This window comes from Python bivittatus, unplaced genomic scaffold, assembly GCF_059951505.1.
Source record: "Python bivittatus isolate LINGU-HERP-01145 unplaced genomic scaffold, Pbiv_v1 ctg000720_np1212, whole genome shotgun sequence".
NCBI classification, from domain to species: Eukaryota; Metazoa; Chordata; class Lepidosauria; order Squamata; family Pythonidae; genus Python; species Python bivittatus.
The window spans coordinates 25,349-48,210 of NW_028277104.1; the positions used below are offsets into that span (position 1 = coordinate 25,349).

Consider the following 22,862-nt stretch of genomic DNA (forward strand, 5'->3'; position numbering starts at 1 on the left):
AGTTGTGAGCTGATCAGGTCCGCCGTCCATGCAGTTCCAGCCTCTGGCCTGGTGCAGGAAGCCAAAGCAGACCGTCCCTAACCGACGGCCCTCTGGTGCTTGCCCAGTACATCCAGCAAAGGGCAGCCCAGCGCTTCTTTCCTCCAGCCACGCAGGGTTTGAGCAAGTAACCTCGGTGTCCTAGGATGTAGCGTCTGTAATTGGATTAAAACTAACCCAGGATGAGATCTAGTGGTGGGGAGGGGCTCATTCCACGTCTCTTCCCTTAGGAGGTGCCTTTTTCTGAACTCACGGAGGTGGGCCTTCTGTTGAAACCCAATCCTCCAGATATCTGAATGCCCCCCCCCTGCCCTTCAGATCTTTAGGCATCCGTGAAACCATCAGGCCTTGAGGACTGGAATCATGTAACTGGTTCTCTCTAGCAAGAGAGAATGTCCTTCGCTCGTGTGTATTGATTCCCAGTGCTATATACAGTGGTACCTCGGTTCATGAACGCTTCTGTTCACGACCAATTCGGGTCACGAACAGCTCCGTTTGCAAAATTTTGCCTCGGTTCGCGAACGCCGGATCGGGTGACGAACAGGATCCGCGGCCATCTTCCCTCCCGTGACACGTGGTCGCGGCTTCCTGTAGGGAGGGGGACTCTCCCTCCAAGCAATAACCGCCTCCCCACCCGCCTTCCTGTCCTCCATGCCAGAAGTCGCGTCGAGCAAGGTTAGCGTTCTCTCTCTTCGTACTGTATTTTGTTTCACATTTTTGCGGTTTAAAAAAAACAAACATATGGTTCAGAACGGATTAGCCGTAATTACATTGAACCTTATGGGGAAATTTGATTTGGGTTGCGACCAATTTGGGTTGCGACCAGCATCGCAGAACGAATTAAGTTCGTGACCCGAGGTACCACTGTACTTCTATTCCTCGTTATTTTTTTATTTGAGGTTGCTGCTATTTTACCGTCTCCTTTAGCCTGATTTACAAAGGCTGGGATGTGCACTACTCAAAGTTGGCTTTGATTGGGACAGCTTAGAAGCATGGTAAAATTTATCAGTCAACCTTACTTGGAATTTGGAGCCGTTACACTGGCACTAACAGAATTTCAGAAAACATTTGGGGATAATCGTGCTCTTGTCCTAATGCACACATTTAACTCTTTTTGGATTCATTGCAAAATTTTGAGACGTGCAATATTGAAACATATGAAGCCACAACATTAGAAGTGGCACATGATGTTCACCTCCCTCCAGCCGTGGCCGAGACTGTTGCCTTTATTGGTTTCTGCAAATGGCCTCCCAAGTTTATCAGAGAAGGGGGGGAGGGGGGGCTAGCAAGACATGCAAGCAAAAGCATACTTATAAAACAATAGAAAGAAAAATAATAGAAGCCAGATAAAAAATAATCAACTCCTCAGTCAGCAGAGGACAAAAACACCGACACCACTAACACTCTGAACTGTTGTTGACCTACAATCAAATATGAGGGTTGGAAGGGGTCTTGGAGATCACCTGGTTGGTGCAGCCTCCTTCCCGACCCTTGGAAGCTGCTTCTTGGAAGAGGAGCTGTGAATATGACAACGCATCTTCTCTTCTCGTTTTACATCTCCCTGTTCTTCGGAGCAGCTAACGTGAGAGGCCGAATTCTTCTGTGTCCACCAGTAGTGCTGCCAGAGGGTTATAGCCAGTTCTTTACAAAAGATTTCTTGTAAAAAGGAATTTATGTGGACATAAAAGATTTATACAGTATGAGAAGCAGCCTTCTTGTTGCTGCAGGTTTCTGCTAACGTGAAGGAATTTTAGTCAAGTGAAACAAGATGGCAGACTGGCAGGCAGCGTGCCTGTCTGGGATTAAGGTCTGAGCTACAACTGGGCTGAGTCAGCAGCTGACCCAGTATGTCCGAACGTGAGCACACACGGCTGCAGCTTCCATGCCCCTGATGCCGCACTGCTTGGGTCGGATTCTTGTGGGACACAGTGGGAATTCTTTGCATGTATGTTCTGGATGCAAAGGCTCTTTCCTAAAAAGATAAGCTGCTCTCCAGATTATTTTCGCTCTTTCTGAGTTACTGTAAAACCCTGGAGCGACCACCGGGATAGACGTTTCTAAGCAAGCGGGCCCTGATTTCCCAGCCCTTTGCCCCTCCCAGGAATGGCTCGCTTTGGATTGGCTTCCAGCTCGGTATCACAGGGGTGCAGAGAGGCCGGTTTGTTTTCACAGCCACTGCACAGGCGGGAAGGTTAAGAAATGTGGGCGCAGCCAAGATGCAGAGAGTTGGGTGGGGCCCCTTCCCTCTTGGGTTCAGACCCCTTCGCCTCTGGAAGCCTGTGTAGATTTTTTTTCCCTCAGCTGATGGCAAGTGGAAGCGTTTGGGCTACATTTGGGACAGACAGATTTCCTTCTGAAATTCTCACTCCCTCTGCCCACCCTCCAAATCTTGTCTGCAGCATTGGGGCACCTCCCAAGACAGATTGAGGGTGTCTGCAGAGGGACAGATAAACATCTGTTGCGCAAGCAGATACAGTTCACGTGGATGATATTGGATTGAAGACTTTGAAAGTAATCTGTTTTAGATACATGTCTGTCCACAAAGCCTTCAGCATAAAATTAAGTTTTTAGTTCAACAGATGTTTAAACCAGTACCTATACATGGTGTTTTTGTGTGTGTTTTTCATCTTTTAGACATGTTTGCAGGAAAGAAACAGCACATAACCTTTCTATATAAACAGATTGTCCAGTTTAGAAACCTCAGGGCTGCTTTGCTTGAGTGAGCAAAGATTTCCAGCGGTTCCTGCTTTTTCCAGGAGAATGAGGTGGACGCGATCCACCCGGGCTATGGCTTCCTCTCCGAGCGAGCTGACTTTGCCCGGTCCTGCCTGGAAGCTGGCGTGCGCTTCATCGGACCCTCTCCTGAAGTGGTGCGCAAGATGGGTGACAAGGTGGAGGCCCGTGCTATTGCTATTTCTGCTGGTAAGACTTGCCTCACAGTGAGAGAGACGCCAAGGCCAAATGTTACACAGTGACAGAACTGCGGTTTGTTAACTCATTTTGGCTTAAGGAGGTGGCTTATTTTACTCAATCTGCTAGGACAGTGAAATGATCGTTCTATGGCTTCAGTCCTGTGAAACCTGGTTCTCCCGTTCAGAAGTCTAGGAGCCATTTCCAAAATAATCAAGAGTGCAGCCTACCCTGCCCAGTCAAGAGAGGCAAGCCTCTTTCCCTTTATACTGAAGAGCTGCAGAAAACAAAACGGGGTCTTCCTGCCATCCTCACGTTGTAACCGTAAGCTTCTTTCTGACTCAGCGTTGTGAGAGACCAGCTTTATTTCTCGTCCAGATGGCTACAAGAGAGCTCCAACAAGTACCATCATATGGCCTGATATTGTATTTTTAGCGGATGAATCGCACTGCAGGCAGGCATTGTGATAGCTTGGTTTTGATACCTTGATCCTCTGAGGTGCATTCTGGTGAGGTTAGGTCTACCCCCACCCCAGTTTGTGTATCTATACGCACCCCGTTAACTTTGTTCCAGTTTCCCTGTGGCTCAACATACACTCAAGATTCGAAACAATGTTAGCTAATTCTCTCTGTTCCATGCAATTTGCAGTCTGAAATCATAGAAAATAATGGTTGAAAGGGACCAAGAGATCATCTAGTCCAACCCCAGCCCTGTGCAGGAACCCACTATTGCAGCATCCCATCCAACCTCTGTTTAAACGCCTCCAGCCAAGGAAAGTCCATCAACTGCTGAGACATCTGATGCATTTCCCTGTGCATTTTAAGCTCCTTGTGCCCTGGCCTGTCTTCTGGAACCACTCGGAACCGCTCTGCCCTGTCTTCTGCATGACACCTCGTAGATCCCTGAAGGCAGCTATCATTTCTCCTCACCGTCTCCTCTTTTTCTTGGTTTCTCTCCTCTGGACGTGCTCCAGTTTGGCAGCGTCCTCCTAAACTGCAGGGCTCAGACTGGGCGCAGAGTTGCCTGAGAAGTGCCGAACAGAGAGGAGGGAGGGTTTTGCTACCCACCCATTGTTGCCTCATTAGCAAAGGGCACTTTCTAACCCCTTGTCCAAGTCATTTATAAATATGTTGAGCTGCACAGGGCCTAGGAAGGGCCCCTGCATGATGCCCCTCAACACTTCCCCCATTTTGACATGGAGAGGTTGAAGGACAACCCCTGTCTCGCCATCTTCTCTGCTAGAATGTTATGGGAAGCTTCGCAGATGCTTTGGGAGAGTCAGGGCACTGATGCACTTTTATTCCCCCGGTCAACTCAACTAGTTGCTCTATTGAAAAGGTGCTCAGGTTGTTTGGACATGGATTATTCTTGAGGCACCCGAAATAAGAAACCCCAAATAAAATCCACAGCCAGTCAGTGGGGACCAAACCTATGCTGAAATAGAACAGTTTGATCCTGTTTCCAGAAGAACAGCAAGGAAGGGGTGCATGTACTTCTGGGGGGACAGTATTCCCTGAAGTGGGGGCTACGGCAGAGAAGGGCAGGCCTGCTCTCAAGGACTAGAGCATAATGCCGCCTTTTTTAAATGTCTGCAAACTGCCTGCTCTGTAATCTGTTCCAGCGTTTTGCCCAGCATCAGCCTCGAGCTGGCCATCTTGCGGACAACTCTCTGAGAGGCTTGCAGCCAAGGTCATCCTCCTTACTGGCTCTCAGGTGTAACTGGTCTCAGACTTGAACATCACTCCCCTTAGAAGACTGAAGCAAAGTAGGAGCTGAGGTCCTCCACCCACTCAGGTTACCTCCCATCTTCTGTTGCCAGCTGCCACCACCCCCTTCTTGTCCAACCTTTACTGTAGCCACTTGAACCTTTCCGACTTACTTTCTGTGGATATTAGCTACCTGTTGGTGACTCACCTTGGTGACTGTACCCTGCAGGACAGCGTTTCCCCTTAATCCCTATTTAACTGCAGTAAACCAACAGCTGAAGAATGCTTTGAAGTTCCTGTTGATCTGTGTTCACAAGGTGTTCTCTTTGAGGAGAAGATCAGAGTTAGCTGGCAAACGTTTATTTTATCAAGTTGGTTACGGCATCATTCTATCAGTTTCCTGCATCCCTTCTTAGCAACAAACAAGGTTGATTTAGGAAATGAACAAACTTGCCCTTGGTCATACATAGTTATTTCTAGCATTCTTCCTTCACCAGGAACTGTGCAAAAGTAGCTTGCTGTTGTTTCTTGCACAGCCTGTGCTTCTGATCACTTATTTCCCTCCCTGCCAATACAGTGCTGTTTTTTCCACCTGCCCACCCAGTCTGAGCAAGCAGGAAATGCCTGCTGGAGCCAGACCCGTAAGTGTGACAGAAGTGGGATTCTCTGTGGGAGCTCCCCTATTTTGGAACAGCTCATCCTCAAAAGCAAAGCGGGCCCCGTTCTCTGGCCTTCTGAAGGCTTTTAAGTGGCAGGTTGCTGCCCAGATAATTTAATGTTTATAACTTAGATGTATTTCTCTCCCCAAAGCCACAATGGAGTTCCCCCCCTGCTCCTGGCAGGCCTGCGGATGGCTGACTCTGGAGACCTTTGGGACAGACATTCCTTGGTCGTCCCCTTCCCAATACACAAGAGTTCCCTGATGCACAAGAGTCCCTGCAGGCGATCATGTCTCCCAGTTTGGCATCCAGACACAATCCCTGGGGACGCTGCTCAGGCAAATGGCACCAGAAGCTGAGACTTACTGGGGTTTGTTTCTCTTTGCTCTTCAGGAGTGCCTGTGGTGCCCGGGACAGATGCCCCCATCTCCTCTCTGAACCAGGCGCAGGAGTTTTCCCAGATGTACGGCTTCCCCATTATCTTCAAGGCTGCCTATGGTGGAGGAGGACGGGGCATGAGGGTCGTGCGCAGCTATGAGGTAGGGAGCGTGGCTCCTTGTTCAATCCTCCTGGGGTTGGCTTTCCATCAGAGCTTTGCTTGACTGGGGCCTTGAACTCAGTGGGAAGAAGTGAGGTCCAGGCAGACTGTGGCCTACCCAAATTGCGGGTGGGGGCATGGGAGGCAGAAGCACTGGGGGATTCATAGCTGGGGAAAAGCTTTCTGGGGGAAAGGGTCTGGGCTGGTGAAATGGGGAGTCACAGTTGCGCATTAACAGCCAACATGGGCCCCATTTTCTGCTGGCAGGAGCTGGAGGAGAACTACACCCGGGCATTTTCTGAGGCCCTTTCTGCTTTTGGGAATGGCGCTCTCTTTGTGGAGAAGTTTGTGGAAAAACCGAGACACATCGAAGTCCAGATTTTGGGTATGGAATGAAATGGTTGCGTGTCCCTTCTTCGTGTGGAGTGTAGCAGTGAGAGATGATTTCTGTATTTGAGAAAGATAGACACAAAAATAAAGATTTTGTTCTGGACTGTATGAAAAGAACCCAGACAAACTTAAAGATTAACTTTGCTGAAACAATTTAATTAAAAGAAACGTAACATTTTTATTATGGTCACTGACTAGAAAAGTAAATAATTTAATTATGTTGAAAAAGTCTTTTGACTAAAGAAATTTAATGGCCAGTTAACTTATGAGTTTATTAACTTGAGTGATTTGTATGACTAAAGTAACAGCTTTTAAGAAAAGAAAAGGATACATTCAGCCACCTGAGTTTGAGCAATAACAGGTCTGTGATGCCCTTAGGTGTCTGGGCCTGCACGCGCACTACCCTGACTGGCTCAGCGCGTGTCTACCCTATGCCGACAGTTGCGGGTAACCCGTTGAACCCCAATCGTGATGGGGATCAGGGATTGCAATTATTACCTGTGAACGAGGAATCCCCAGTAAGCGCGGGTCATAAGCGTGCATTGATTAAGTCCCTGCCCTTTGTACACACCGCCCATCGCTGCTACTGATTGGATGGTTTAGTGAGGTCCTCAGATCGGCCCTGCTGGGGTTGGCCTTGTCCCTGGCAGAGTGCCAAGAAGGCGGTTGAATGTTTGGCACTGGCGTGACAAGCTGAAAAGGGGAATTCTTCCTTCGATAGAAACAGGTTATCCTGTGCCAGTTAGGAGGAGTCACGCTTCTAAGAAAGCCTTTTCCAATTCACAGAGGCTGCCTAGTTAGTTTATGCGGCATTTCCCGCACGAGACAGGGAGTCTCAGCATTGTCCCAGCTTCACCTTTTGCCTGGTTTCTCCTCGGCAGGTGACAAGCATGGAAATGTGGTGCACCTGTATGAGAGGGACTGCTCCATCCAGCGACGGCACCAGAAAGTGGTAGAAATCGCACCAGCCTCCCACCTTGATTCCCAGCTGCGGTCTAAGCTTACTGGTGACGCTGTCCGTCTGGCCAAACAGGTGAGGGACTGCAAACAGCCCAGCTGTCTTGGGGGTGGGGGTCTTGGTGGCGAGCCAAGTGAGTCCCCAGCAAGAGGCCACGGTGGCCGCTTTGAATCCCGCATAACTCGGGGGAAGGTCCTGCTCAGTGTCCATGGCAGCCCCTGTTCTGGGGGAGAAGCCCAGCTGCCAGCCTGAGCAAAGGGAACGGAATCCCCCAGTCATTGCCTTTTTGGACAGGGAGCAAGACATCAGGGTTCCTGGGTCAATTTGGCAAAAGCTGAAATTGGCCAGAGGCTTGATATGGCCATGGAAGAATCTTTATGGCAAGCTAAGACGCAGCTACTTTAAGCATAAATTGCCCTCTGCAAACTGCAGCCCTGCTTTTTCCCTCCTTTCCTCCCCATCTACCAATATTGCTGTAAGCTGCTACAGGTCGATTATGATCCAGTGGCTGGCTAGGCAGACAGGCAGAACTTAACTTGAAGAAAGGAAAGACTCTATGGAATTTGTCTCAGCCTGGATTACAGATTTCTACTGGCATCTCTTCCTCTAGTAGAAAATTGCTTGTCTTAACTCAAGCCTTGAACTTTGAATATTGCTGGTATTCTTGTATGAAGATTCTGCATGTGCTACTGAATTCCACTTACCACATTCTTTTTTGCAGGTTGGATATGAAAATGCTGGCACAGTGGAGTTCTTGGTGGACAGACATGGCAAACATTACTTTATTGAGGTCAATTCCCGACTTCAAGTTGAGCACACAGTGACAGAAGAAATCACAGAGTAAGTGACTTCCTACCCTTGATATTTTGATGTTGACAGATTCTGACATGCTTTCCTGTGATCTAGAGCAGCCTGGCCTTCATTCATTCATTCTGGGGAATGAAGAGCTAATAGGAGTCAGGCCTGGCCATAAAGGGTGAAAAGGTGATTTCCTGAATACAGTAATTGCAGATTGTGGGCAACTGGGTAAGTGCTTTATGCTGAATAAACAGAGCCCGTAAGAGGAATGCAAGGCAGCCTAGTTCCAGGGAATGAGCTCACTGAGAGAGCAAACAAGGGGGGATTAACAGGAGTCTGCTGAGGAATTCAGCAGTGAGAAGAGAGAAGGGACCAGAGAAATGGTGGCTCTGAGGGATTGTCGGCTGGGCTACGAGGGGAGACAAGATCATCTCCTAAATAACTTCGGATGTGCCTGAAAGCTATTAATTGACCTCTAACAAAGTGGCCACGGGATTGGAAAAGGTCAGTTTACGTTCCAATTCCAAAGAAGGGCAATGCCAAAGAATGCTCAAACTATCGCACAATTGCACTCATTTCACATGCTAGCAAGGTTATGCTCAAAATCCTACAAGCTAGGCTTCAGCAGTACGTGAACCGAGAACTACCGGATGTACAAGCTGGGTTTCGAAGAGGCAGAGGAACTAGAGATCAAATCGCCAACATTCGCTGGATCATGGAGAAAGCACGAGAGTTCCAGAAAAACATCTACTTCTGCTTCATTGACTATGCAAAAGCCTTTGATTGTGTAGATCACATCAAACTATAGCAAATTCTTAAAGAGATGGGGGTACCAGACCATCTTACCTGTCTCCTGAGAAATCTGTATGCGGGCCAAGAAGCAACAGTTAGAACCAGTCACAGAACAACCGATTGGTTCAAAATAGGGAAAGGAGTACGACAAGGCTGTATACTGTCACCCTGCTTATTTAACCTATATGCAGAGTACATCATGAGAAATGCCAGGCTGGAAGAATCACAAGCCGGAATCAAGATTGCAGGGAGAATCATCAACAACCTCAGATATGCGGACGATACCACCCTAATGGCAGAAAGTGAAGAAGAACTAAAGAGCCTCTTGATGAGGGTGAAAGAGGAGAGTGCAAAAGCTGGCTTGAAACTCAACATTAAAAAAACTAAGATCATGGCATCTGGACCCATCAATTCCTGGCAAATAGAAGGGGTAGAAATGGAAGCAGTAACAGACTTCATTTATTTGAGCTCCAAGATCACCGCAGACGGAGATTGCAGCCATGAAATTAAAAGACGCTTGCTCCTTGGGAGGAAGGCTATGGCAAACCTAGATAACATATTAAAAAGGAGAGACATCACCTTGCCGACAAAGATCCGGATAGTCAAAGCTATGGTTTTTCCAGTAGTAATGTATGGCTGTGAGAGCTGGACCATAAAGAAGGCTGAGCGCCAAAGAATTGATGCCTTTGAACTGTGGTGCTGGAGAAGACTCTTACGAGTACCCTGGACTGCTAGGAGGTCAAACAAGTCAATCTTAAAGGAAATCAACCCTGATTGTTCATTGGAAGGACTGATAATGAAGCTCAAGCTCAGATACTTTGGTCACCTAATGCGAAGAGAGATCTCTTTGGAGAAGACCCTGATGCTGGGAAAGATTGAAGGCAAAAGGAGAAGAGGACGGCAGAGGATGAGATGGTTAGATAGCATCACTGAAGCATGAAACTGAGCATGAAACTGAGCAAACTCAGGGAGGCAGTGAAGGACAGGAAGGCCTGGCGCAATATGGTTCATGGGGTCACGAAGAGTCGGACACGACTTAACGACTGAACAACAACAAAGTTTTCCTCTAAGTCAAGAGTAAAGTACTTGGCTATCAAGAGCACTTGAGAAAGGAACAAGAAGAAAACCCTTCTCTGCTGCTGGTACTCTAAGAAGAAAAAGCGAAGATGATGATGAATAAGTATATGCAGTCATGACCTGCCATGTTTATGGCATCTTCTTACCTGAGAACAAGAAAAGGAACAACTGCAGAACAGGAGACCAGGATGGCAACTGTGCATTGTAGGAAGACAAGGAGAAATGAAGGCAGTTTGTGATGCACTACTGCAAGGAAACGAAAGAAAGATGTGTTGATTGGAGCCACAAGTTTGGGTAGTGTGATGTCTTCTGAAAGAAAAGACTATGAACACGCCGAACAACTTTCAGCTCAGTGACACTAAACAGCCATAACAAAATCACCACAGATGATATTGGAAGGAAGCTCAACATCTTGTAGTGAGAGTCTGTGATGGAATGGAATTATGAAGGCCAGGCTCAGGGAGATAAACATTTTCTTAGCTCGCCAGAACAGCGTGGGAGGAACAAGAGGATGAGACTGGCACCTCCCTGAGGAATTCACACTGTTGTGGCTGGAGGACTTTGGAAACTGGGGTTTTAGTCTGGGAAGATTCTTGCTAGAGGTTGTAGCGTAGCTGGACTGAATTGGCATTGTCTCTTGGAGTTCCTTGGGCTAGGCCTGACAGAGTCTCACCCATTTTCACAATCCACAGAAGAGGACTGGAAAGGCAAAGAAGAAATCTGCGGATCAATGACTGGCATCCACAGCAGGGATTCGGTTTCTGGGGTCATGTTCTGAGTAATCTGGATGATGACTGCTAGCATGAGATGGGCTCCACCTCACAAGGACTGGTAAAAAGGTTTCATTAGGAGAGCTTAAGTGGAATCCTATGGGAATTTGGAGAATAAAACCCTGAAGTGAGGACATCAGATAAAGATTTCTGCACTGTAGAAGTTGGAGTGTTGCTGAAATGGGGCCTCTTAAACCACTCAAAAGCAAATCAAAAGGTTCATAAAGTTCACGAACCTCATTGTCAATACATTTAATGCACAGATCATGGGAATAAAATTGAGCTTCAGCTCTTAGTGGAGAAGGGCAAATATTCATAAAATATTTTACCTTCAGAGGTAAAAATGGAGACCTGATGAAATGATTACCAGGATCGGGACTTAACAGCTGAAAGACAATTTGCTCAAGAGAAACAGACACAACAGAAAGGGAGAAGGTCTTTCACCATACAGTGAAAGTATCCATTCCTGCCCAAAATCCAAACAAATGAGCTTGGCAGTGCCATCTGGGCTAAAATAAGCAACACAGTTGCTGGTGCCCCAGCCAGTACTTCCTAACTGCAGACCTTTCAGTGAAGCATGAAGTCACTGACAATTTTTTTCTTCAGATGGTTGAAGGGAGACACAACAGCATCAGGGAGACTAAAACCACCATGGACTTCAGTTTTTAATAAGCAGTGATAAATAGGACCCCATAGCAGGGAAAGCCAGTGAGAAAGAAGCTCAAGATAGGTGATCTGTTTGTTATAAGTCTGCCAAGAAGGTGTTTGGCAGAATTCTGACTGAAAGAGGTAACCATGGGCAAAGTTTGTTAAGTGCTGGGCAGGGGGGCAGGGTGTTCTTCAGTGGGTCATTAAACACATCTGAACGGAAAAAAGAAATTTTACTGAACATTTTTATAGAGGTGGTGGAAAGAATGACGGTTTATAAGGATAAAAGTTTACAGGTAGCGGATGCGTGGCAGGTGAAAGGATGGACAGAAACATAAAAAACAACTCCTTTGTGGAGGAAGGTTGAAGCAATGGGCGTCTTGTCTAGCCCTGAAAACAGTAAACTGGGGGAAGACGTCACCCTCTTCAAATACTATCGGGGCTCTCATGCAGAAGACAGGAAACGCTTGTTCCTTCTCCCATGGCTGAAAGGGTTGTAGGAATGGTATCTGTTGGAATTGCCTTTTTCCAGTTCACGCTGCTGGAACATCTGAGGCCAGGGTTGTGTTCCTCTCAGTTTTGTTTTGCCTTTCTAGAGCTGGTGTCTCTGTTAGTGAGTCCTTTTTTGCTCTTAGGTTGTATGCCACGTGGCAGGGCTGTGTGCAAATGTCTGTCACCAGGAGGATTTTGCACTCACCGTTCTTTATGATTTCTGAGATTGAAACTTGCCACCTTCGGCTAATAGGAAGAGGTCCCCAAAAAAGAAGTGATCATGCAGTGGGCTGAGAACCCATAAAATGGCTGAGTGCCAAGGTTTTGCCATCAGCCACCTGAGAACTACTTTGGAGGGGAAAAGGAGGCAATGTCAGTATCAGGAATCCAGTGGGAAGCCATGAAATGTGGGATCAACAAGTCCCATCATGGGAACCGATCCATCATTTTGTGTGGCAGTCAGACAGTAGGGAGGAAACTCATGTGGATTTCTCTTGCCCCGCCGTGAGGAAGAAATCGACTCAGCCAAGAACCCTTTTTTAATTCAAACTTCACTCTGTGGCCCTTGCTTAATGGGGTTGCAGGGAGGGGATTTGAAAGATATATCCGTATGAACAGCTAAACCCAGTCAGGTGGTTGGATCCCTGATTTCTTTGCACTGCAGTAGGCAGTCACTTCTGGTTGAGGCTTCATTCTTGTCTGCAGGGAAGATTTTCATCTGGCCGAGTCACGTCTAGGAATCTTCTGCCAAGTTTAGCTGAAAGGTGAATTAAGAGTATGTCTGGAGAATTTGATCATTCACTCTTACTCCCATTGCTACAATGGCTACAGACCCTCTAGCATCCCTGCTAACTGTTGATCAAGTCACTGATGCCTTGCTCCAATTTCAGATGCAAAAATTATCCAGATGAATCAGTTAATCCAGATGGTGACTCGGTTAGTCCAGCAGGTGGGACAGAGTCTACCATACCTTTCGGTGTGATGGGAATCCAAACAAGTGTATTACTTTCCCAGCACAATGTGAACTACACATTTGCCTCCAGAAACGATGGTAGCATTAATCCAAGTCTGCTTGAGTATCAGTAGAAGACTTGAGCGTGTACAGATGGGAAGAGATGCCATTATTCTCTCTCATTCTTTCCTTCTCCTACCTACCTTCATCTCAGAGACTTCAGAAGTTGAACACCTGCAGCTTGGAGCTAGGGAAGCTGTCCAAGAAGAGTTGTGCTGATGCACACAAGGCTTATATTATTATTGTGGAGAAACTGCCTTCTTAGCACCTTAATGCCTTGGTAATGCACCCGCTCCCCTGCCCCCAGCATCAACAGGGAAAGTTGAGGTTTTGCACGCTGACTCGCTAAATACTCGAAATCTGTCTTGTCAGGAGATGAGGCAGCCCCAACCCTCGTGGGCTTAGAATCCAGGGAATTCATTTCTCAGCCTCTCCTGTTATCAAGATCCCACCTCCCCTTTGTTGTACCGGTTTATGACCCTTCCAACTCCCCTCTCCTTCCAGCTACACTCCTGGGCTGAATCCATCTGCTCTTTTCTAATTTCTCAGAAGAGGGTCAAAGTGAAGGGAGATGACAGGAGAAAAGATAACCTTTCAGTGCTTCTCTCTGTAAGAGCCAACAGAGCGAGGCTGCATTTCTGCACCATAGGCTTTGTGCATCAAGAGCTCTGAACCCCTGCCCAGTTGGGTGTGAGCTAGGGCTGGCGGGGTAGGGGATGAGGTCCAGCTGCAGAACCCAGAGGAAGGATAGCAGTGTGCCTCATCCAAGCAGAAGCTTCCCTTGTCTTGAATATCTGCAGGAGAATATTGAATACAGGGTTTCCCTTGTTACTGAGTTTTACTTTTTACTTAAATGTATTGTATTATTAGATGCTATTGTGTTTGTATTTATTTAATGTATTTTAATACAACGCTGGAGATTCTCTGGATGGTATACAGGTAAGTGCTATATACAAAATAAACATCAAACAATTAGAACAAAATAAACCTGAGATGGTACTCAAAAAGTATAAGAGCAAAATGTTAATTCATTGGTTTAACAGTATGCTCCTACCATCAGGTGGGAATGTGGGACACAAATTTCACAAATTAATTATTGAAAGGCTACTTTCCATTAATGCCCTTGTATTAAATTAGGAATGCCCAACCTATGCATATGTTAAAGTACAGCCTCTCTGTATGCATGAGCCACTGTTTTGGATAGGCCCACATTTTCCACAGAGGCTAGATGAATTTTGCCACATCTGCACTGGAATTGATAGGCAACAAAATATATTCTCCTTCATGAAGAGAACTGATGGCTTAATAGAATTGGTTGTGAGATTTCTCATGCAGGACCACCGTGCATGGAAAATAAGATTTTTGTTTTAGGAGATCCCCTTGCAGTGAAAGAAACAAGCAGATAAGGCATTTTGCCAAATGCTCGGTTTTGGATTCCTGCACTGAGTAGGGGTTCTATGGAGCAAGATTTGCACTGAAATACAAAGCATTATTCACTGAGTCCCATATTGAAAATTTAGCTCTCAGATCAAAATTTAACAAAAGTGAATATATAAAATATGCGTATCACTTTGAAAAAACAAATCCTTAAAATTTGGAATTCCCACAAGTAGTCCCAGTCAGATACAAATAGGTCTAAATCACAAAAGGAGCTACACTCCCCATCACAAATGAGTTTCCTTTAATACGAAAACACTGATTTTCTTTTATCTGTTAAAATAATGTTTAAACGGTTTCCTATGTACAATTTTGATGCTCGAGTATCTAGTGAATCAAATATTCCAGATTTATTTCTCTGCAGTCATATCATCTTAATGTGAGTTGGAATAGGTTTAAATATTTAAATATTTAATATTTAAATTCCCCACTTGAGTCCAGAATGAAGATAATCTGAGACTTTTGTATATTCCAGGCCTTAATTGACTGATAAGTCTTTTTTTTTTCAAACTGGAATTGAGATTTTGCACCAGCATTCAGGAATCGCCAAAGTGCTATCGACTGAACTCAAACATTGTTCTGAAAATTCACGGCACAAGCCTAAATTGGGAAGCAGAGGTGGTCCAGGACTACCTCGTTCTTGAACGCAAATGGATCAGATGTCCTTCTTGATTTGTTACTGTTGTCCTGCCCAGTTGCTAAATTTGTTCAAGTGATGATAGGGGTTCTTTTGTCTCACGTGTTCTTCTTAGCAGCTCTGCGAGACTGTCTCCATGGTTGTGTGGGAACTGGAACTTGGGTCTCCAGAGTGCAAATTAGAGGGTAGCAGGATGAGTAGATAGAAACAGAATTGTTTTCCTTGCAGCTTAACTGGCTTTCTTTTGGTGGAACCTGCCCATGGCCATCTGGCAAAGGAGGGCAGTGCCAGCCCCACTTTCTGGGGAGCGGCCATTTAAGGAAGGGGTTTCTCTTGTGTGGATTCTAGGGATGAGGGAGCCCCTTCCCCCTAGACGGACCGGAGGCCAAGGAGGCAGCCGTGGCTTTCGTAGCCCTGCAGAAATGTGAAGCCATTTAAAAAAATCAATCTGCAGTTAGATGTTTTTATATGTGATAGCAGTAGGAGAAAGGGAGGGAGATTTTTTACATCAATTTTGTTAAAAATAGCGGTGTGCTCTGTAATCAAGCCCCTCTTTGTGAAGTCAGGCCCCATTTGCCTGTGGGGCAGCTGGTGGTGGGGAAGTACTGCTGTTTGTCAGGCTGAGGCCGCTTGGAAAGTGGGCATTGGGGTGCTGAGCAGAAAGGGGTGCCAGGGAGTCGGGACCTCTGGGCCACGTTCCTCGCTGACCCCAGCCTGGGGGTGATTTGCTACACATCTAGCTCTGCCCCTCCAGAATCTGCCCTTCCAGACCAAGCGCAGGAGCCGGTCTCTTAACCTAGAGAAGAGAAGGGAGGGGAGAGGAAGGGGATCGTCTGCAGTCGTCTGAAGCTTCCTTTGCATCCAGTGGACAGGCAGAGGACAGAGCCAGAGCCCCTAGGAAAGCAGGTCTCAGATGAGAAATGTTCTGGTGTTAAACCTGCTTCAGGGAGCTGTGCATCTCCCTGGAGTGAATTGGGCTGATAGGCCCTTGAATCCTTCAGCTGCTACCAGGAAGGAAAAGGGAGTTTGCACCCTGGAGAGATGATCTCTTCCCACTCCAAAACCAGAAGCTGGGGATCCATCTGCACAAAAACCAGGGCCTGGATGGTGTCAGTCAGACGGCTCCACTAGTTTTCAGCCTTGGTCCCCAGCCTTCAGCCTGCAGACTCCCAGCTCGCGTGTGTGTGCCTGCTTGTTTTTAACATTTGCCTTCAGAATGAGGTTCTGCCCTTAAAGGGCTGATCTGTTCATCCACCCACAAGCAGCAAGATGTCTCCCTGTTTTCTGAGCCTCTCCGGTTTCCCTCCAACTTCTTTTACATTTTATTCCGGTTGGCAAAATGGGGAACCAGTATGTTCCAGAACAAAGTATCAGCTGCCTCAGTTCCCAGGAAGCCACTAACCCCATCCAGAGTCCAGAACTATTTGTGGGAGAAGAAAGGCTGGGAAGCTGCAGCCTGGTTCCTCCCCTCCCTCCCCTTGGGGAAGCTGAGATGACAAGGCAGCCCATCAGAAACTCCGTCTGTGAGAGTGCCCAGGATGTGCTTGCAGACTTCCAGATGTTCCCACCAACGGAACAAAGATGGGGAATTTGCCCTCCTTCAGCTTTGGCCCTCAACTGCTGTCACCCCAGGGCTTGATCACCTACCAACGTTTAAGAATCTGTCTGTCTCACATGGTGAAGGCATCTTGAGATGCCCGGTTTTGCCACACTGGAGAAGGATATAGTCCTCCTAAAGCCAAGCTTGTTGGGCTCCCTGTGCCCACTTAAGCCAAGGCTGTGGCCATAGCTCTTGCCTTGTAAGATGGCATTCTTTGTTCTCCAGCCAGCCTTCTGTATCTGGCACCATGTGGCTCTCTCTGCAGCTATAGATTTGTTCCCAACTGCTCTCTCTTGTGCTTTGCAGTGTGGATCTTGTCCATGCCCAAATCCACATCGCCGAGGGGAAGAGTCTGCCAGAGCTGGGCCTGAAGCAGGAGAATGTGCGGATCAATGGCTGCGCCATCCAGTGCCGCGTGACGACCGAAGATCCTGCTCGTGGGTTCCAGCCAGACACGGGCCGGATTGAGGTAGGCTGGGGCATGACCCTCCTTGAGTTTTCTGCCTCCAAAATCGGTGACTTGGAGAAGATAACAGGGTGGAGAAAGGGCCCCAGGCGTCATAAAGATGTTTCCATAACTCGGTTCAGATAAGTATTTCTGTGTTTTGTTTTATTGAGCTGTAATTTTAACATTTAACAAAAACACAAACTTGAATCTGGTCAAGCATAAAATCTTTGAATATATGAAGAACAAGATAAATGTGTTTGATGTTGTACAAGCTGTAGCCTTTCCAATATCATTAGCAAATCAAAGGATTGGAGTCAAATAGCAGCCTGCACAACGCACATATTTGCAAAAGTACAAGTATGCTTGTACTGACCTTACCTACCCTAGGTAATGCCTCTACCTGCACAGGTCAAAAGTGCTTCATCAACAGCAGGTTTTGCCAGCCTGGCCCTGCTCTTGGCTCAGCCAAAGGCTCCCTGTGTAACCACCTTTTAAATTATTGGAAGCGTGTGACCGTTCTGCCAGTATTTTATTTTGGAGATGTTTCCAACCCTCCTGTACTTCCTTTTACCACAGACTACCAGAACATTATAAATACAGTTAGTTTCTTCCTGCACAGCTTGAAGGGTGGAATGGAAGACTCAGGTATCTGAGGGATTGGTGCTCCTGTTAATGGGAGGAAAGGGTATCCCCATAGAAAGCGCAGCCTCCCTTCTCCCGTGGGTCAGCAATAAGGCTGATTATGTGGCTGCCCCACTGGCAGGAAGAGCAACGGGGGAGTTTCAGGGCCGCCACAGATGGCTTCTGGCCCTCCTTTCCCTCCAGCCCTGCATCACCTCTTGCTGTTCTGAGGGCGAGGCGGGGGTTGGACTTGGAGCACTGTCAGGGATCCTCTGGGGATCCGTTCTGGTAGTGCTGTTGCTGGGGGTGGAAATAGAAATGGCTCGTGCCCCTCTCCTCTCCTCTCCTCTCCTCTCCTCTCCTCTCCTCTCCTCTCCTCTCCTCTCCTCTCCTCTCCTCTCCTCTCCTCTCCTCTCCTCTCCTCTCCTCTCCTCTCCTCTCCTCTCCTCTCTCTTCCTGCCTGTCCTGGGAGGCCGGAGTGTCCCAGGCGCTCCCTGCCCCTTCACCAGCCCTCAGCTGCAGGCTCCTCCTCAGGTTGTTCTCTGGGCAGAGGGCAGGCTATCTTTATTTCAGCCGCTTGCTGCCCCCAAAGCTCAGCTCCCACTGCCCTGGTGCTTGGCTAGGCATCTCTCTGGAAGCAGCATGCCCCACGTGTTCTGCCCAGCATTGGATTCAGGCAAAAATCACTAGTGGGGTTTTCTAGTGCTTTGCGGGTCACCTGCCTCAGTTGTCCCCATGTGATTGATTTCTGGCCTCTGGGCCAGCTGACTCATATTGCACCGCTCTCATTTTCTGTGGGGCAGGCAGAGGCGCAGTCTGGTTGAGCTCTGCTGCTGCCAGGTCTGAAGACTCAGACAGATCCCTAACCGCCTGTGGGCTTCCCTGTCTTCGCCCTTCTGTGTGGCCCTTTCCATCAGAACCGGTGCTGGAGTAGGGTCATCACCCCCAGCAGCCCAATGGCGGGAGGGGGCGATCTGGTGAGAGGTGGGTGGCACCATCAGAGACCTTGGCTTCACTGATAGCTTCTGCTGGGGTTGGCCAATGTGGCAGGACAGGGCAGGCATTGGTGCAGAAGGCATTTCTCTTCTGTCGCTTCCTGGGAATTCAGCCTTTCAGGCCAGGCACAGATGGATCAGGGCAAACTGATCCTTATGACCCCGTTTTTCTGCCCCGTACTTTTAGCTTCTCTTTCACTAGACATCTAGGGATGTCAAGCTTGGATCTGCCCTCTTGGATCTGCCATCTACCACAAAGCTTTGCCTGCCTCCCTCCTGCTTACAGCCTTATGTAGTTCTGCCTTCCTCATTCTTTCATTCTCGGGATGAGAAGCTTGATTGCAGACAAGCTCTTCTGAAGCTTACGAATGGTCCTGTCTGCCACCTGCAGAATAATGTGTGTGTTCTTCTCTTTCTTTCTCCCTGCCTGCAAAACATCTGTGTCCCTCCACCAACAATTGTGTGCATATAACGCATGATGGAGTGGCTTATAATCCTGACGAGCTTGCATGATTATGTTTTAATGTAGCTTTATCTTTTTGTAGATTATGGTTTCCCCTTAATTTATTAGTACTGAAGTTAGTGGAAAGGCAGTATTTATTTATTTTATTTATTTATCGTGTTTATATAGTGGCCCATCTCACATAAGGTGACTCTGGGTGGCGTAATATACAGTATATACAGTAAGTAATTCATTCATTCACTGCTGACCCATGGGATCTCTGGGCCTTTCCTGACTCTCTTCCAACCTTGGTACAAACAGCTCTGGAAATCCATGGGGTTGCCTCTCTTTCCTCCCCATCCCACGGTGAGACAGGCTGAAGTTGTCCTGAGACTCCGGGTTTAAGGAAGGGACTGGCCCCCAGCCTTCCTCTCACCTCTTGTACAGGGCCACCACTTAAGCCTTAATTGTCTTAATTGACAGATAAAATTCCAGGTTGCTTTCTCCCTCTCTGCCAAGTCTCCTCCTTCCATCTCCTTCTTTGCCAGTCTCTCCAGCTCACTGATAACAGTCTGCAATCAAGGATAAATTTAGAATGAAGCCATTTCTCTTTTGTATCTTCTTGAGGTCGGAACTCAAAAGGATGAGGGTCTGAGGAAGTGCAAGTGAGGAAAGAGAAGAAAAGAAAAGAAAATTTTTAAAAAAGGAGATCAATGTGCCTTTTTAGCCTTCATTATCACCGATGTTTGAGGATAATGCCAGGCTATGTTCACATGACCGCTTGTGAGAATCTCCTGTTTGTTTCTTCCACCACACCATCTGTCTTGGTGGTCCTTAAAGTAAAGAGACTGTTTTAAGTACTCTTCGCATTCAGCCTGAATCCCCTTTCTTTTGGTTTCTTCCCAGAGTCAGAGAGAACATGTGACAGCCTTTTAGAGGTTTGCAGACCACTCTCATCCCCCCGCTCTGTCTTCTCCTTTGCAAGCTAAGCACGCTCTCTGTAGGGCTTGGTTGCCGGCCCTCTTATCATCCTGATAGCTCTCCTCTGAACCCAGCCCAGCTTCCCCCTCGGTCAGGACTGGACATAGGATGCAAAGGGTGGCCTAACTTGTGCAGAACCCTCCCTTTTAGCAGCTGGATCACGCTGCTTGCTCATGTTCAGCTGGTGGGGCCACTGCCACTAAGCAGCTCTCTCTGCTTCTGTGCCTCTGCATTTCACTTTTCCTACCCAGAAGCAGGACCTCACACTTGTCAAAGTGAACATCATTCTGTCTGATCTAGCCTAGTGTTCAAGTCTGTTGAGGGTGTTGTGAATTGAGATTTTGTCCTGCAAGGTATTAGCCAATCCCCTTAGCATGATATCACCCACACATTTCATAAGCATCCCTTGCAATCCATTGTTTATAAAAACATGGCACAGCGCTGGGCTGAGGACAGAGCTCTAGGAGACCCCACATGTCATTTCTGTCCAGAATGAGGTACAGCTATTCCCAAGCATCCTTTGGGTGCACTTTTTCAGCCTATAGTAAATTCTCCAGAGTGCAGTCTTCTCTAGCCCTCACTTTTCCCTCTTGTCCAGAAGGATATCATGGGAAGCTTTGTTTACTGAGATCCAGGTGCATCCCCATCTCTTGGTCTCTCCATCAGAGATAAAAGGAGGTTAGTCTGACATGACTTGTTCTTGACCCGTGCTCGTAATCAGTTCTAGTTCTTCGCCCAGACGGTCATTACACTAACTGGCCTGTGGTTTCCTGGGTCCTTCCCCTTTCCCTTTTTTAAATATTGGGATCATGTCAGCAAAGGATGATGGCACTGGTCAATGAAACATCTTCCGTCCACCATTGAATGCCTCCTTCCACCTCCTCTGCGGTACCTTGGGCTTCCTCAGTTTTTGCTTGGCTGTTATTGAGCATATTGTGCATCTCAGGATTAGAAAAGTTCTCCCAGGCAAAGTGTCTCTGAAAGTGAGCACGGTCCACCTCCCCCACCTCCAAACAAGCTATTGGTTGCTTTTTGGTTCCATGGGAGAGCCAAGGCCCAGCCTAGTTTATCAGGAATTGAGATAGTGTTAGTTGCCCTCCAGCCCCTAACTGCCCCTAACTCTGCCCCGCTTTCAGTTTAAGTCTTCAAAGAAGTTAAGCTTTCTTCCTCACCATTCCTAGCCTGTCCCCCGTTTTGACAGTTATGTCTTGGTAGCTGAAACAGAATATGATTTTGTTTTCAAGAAATACAGATGTGAAGAAATTGCTCTTCAAGAACTCTTGGTCCACTAGTCAGTTGTTTTGTGAATGCATAATTAATCAAACAGCAGCTAATTAGCAGCTTGAAAAGGAGTTATAATAGCTGTGCTGGCTCTTAGAAATAGTAAAGAAGCAATTGTAAATCTAATTTAATTAAATCAGCATGCCCTCTGGAGCTCCTTGAGAGGAGACAGCTCAGTGGCATTAGATAATTGTCCAATTTTTATCTGGCCCTTCTTCCTGGAGAACTGGTCCCATGGAAGGAAGGGTGGTTGCCTGGAACTGAGGCACAGGGATGTGCTGATAGCAGAGAACCCGTAGCCAAGGTGGGCCCTGGTGGTCCTCCGTGTGTACCTGAAAGAGTATGAGTGAGCAGAAGAGCCAGATAAAAATGGGGACAATCTCAGCCCCAGGAATGCTCTCCCCCATCCCAGTTTGCGTTTGCCATTTTTTCTGGGCTGCGTACTTTTCTGTGTTAGAAATAAAGATGATGCCAGAAACTAGGACTCACAGGCCGGTGTCACATTTATCATTATATTGTTAGCCTTGGCTTATTGGATTGGTTGGATTCACACCACACATCAGAGAAACAAGATTAATGCTTAGCACAGTGTGGAAGCTCAACCATATTTTCCCTCTGCCATGGGCCATCCTCTCTCCCCCACAATACCTTTCTGCCTGGTTCTTTGTTCTGCTTTTTGTGGCAAATATTATGAGAAAGCAAAAGAATAAAGGAAACAGCTGGAGAACAAAGAAACCAGAAGTCACTGGATTGGGGGAGAGATTAGGTAATGCTGGGGTGGGGGGCGTTGATTTAAAGTGAATGGATGTTAGAAAGTTATTAAAAGAGGCCTGGGCAATCCTGTCTAAAGGAGGAGGGAAGCAGGTCTTCTGCCAGTTGGCCCACAGTTGGACAGAGGACAACACTGTGTGTTCGTGTCCTCAACAAAAGGTTAGTGGGTGGTGGTGGTGTCTGTGCTGCAGTAAACAGGATGTCCAGATGAGCTGTTATATGTCTTAGAATTTAATAAACTAGGAGCAATAGTCAAGGAGGTGCCATATGAAGAGAACCTTAAAGGCAAGGGAGGGGGGAAAAGGAAAGAGAAGCTAGAGCAATCTCAGAGAACACCAGTGAGGAAGGAGCCATCTGAACTGGCAGTTTGTGGAGGAGCCGAGAATGAAAGAAATATTCATTGGAAGTGGAAGGAAGAGTTAAGGGCCAAGGAAGTCTACAAAGTTTCAGTGTAAAATGAGCTAAGGCTAGCAAGAGAGGTACAGTCCAGCAAGAGGGATTTCTTCAAAGATGTCAGACAGACAGCCAGGGGAAGGGGGAAAAACAAGGCAGTGGCTTTGGATGGCACTACCGTAAGGTTGGCAAAGGCTCTACATCCGGTTGGAGAGCAGTCTTCAGGGATGTATCTTGGGGCAAAGTTATTCAACATTTTCTGGACCATTGGGCTGGTGGGCTGCTTATTAAACTTCCAGATGGCACAAAATGCCCTTATCCCCCTCTGCTACACCTGGGGACCTCTGCACAATTCTGGGCACCCTCTTTCCAGAAGGATATTGACAAGTTAGAGAGGATTCATAGGAGAGCAACAAAGACAATTCAGGGACTTGGGGCAGAGAGGAGGAACGCTCCGGTACATAAGA

The 22,862-nt window shown here is 47.3% G+C and overlaps 1 protein-coding gene across 1 annotated transcript in view; it reads left to right on the forward strand.

Annotated features, from left to right (window-relative positions):
* PC (pyruvate carboxylase) overlaps positions 1–22,862 on the forward strand; it is a 99,737-nt gene that overhangs the window by 13,448 nt on the left and 63,427 nt on the right. The window contains exons 4-9 of the mRNA XM_088128611.1: positions 2,796–2,961; positions 5,708–5,853; positions 6,120–6,237; positions 7,124–7,275; positions 7,922–8,040; positions 16,770–16,932. Of these exons, the coding sequence (XP_087984737.1) occupies positions 2,796–2,961; positions 5,708–5,853; positions 6,120–6,237; positions 7,124–7,275; positions 7,922–8,040; positions 16,770–16,932 (864 nt within the window). The remainder of the gene's footprint in view (positions 1–2,795; positions 2,962–5,707; positions 5,854–6,119; positions 6,238–7,123; positions 7,276–7,921; positions 8,041–16,769; positions 16,933–22,862) is intronic.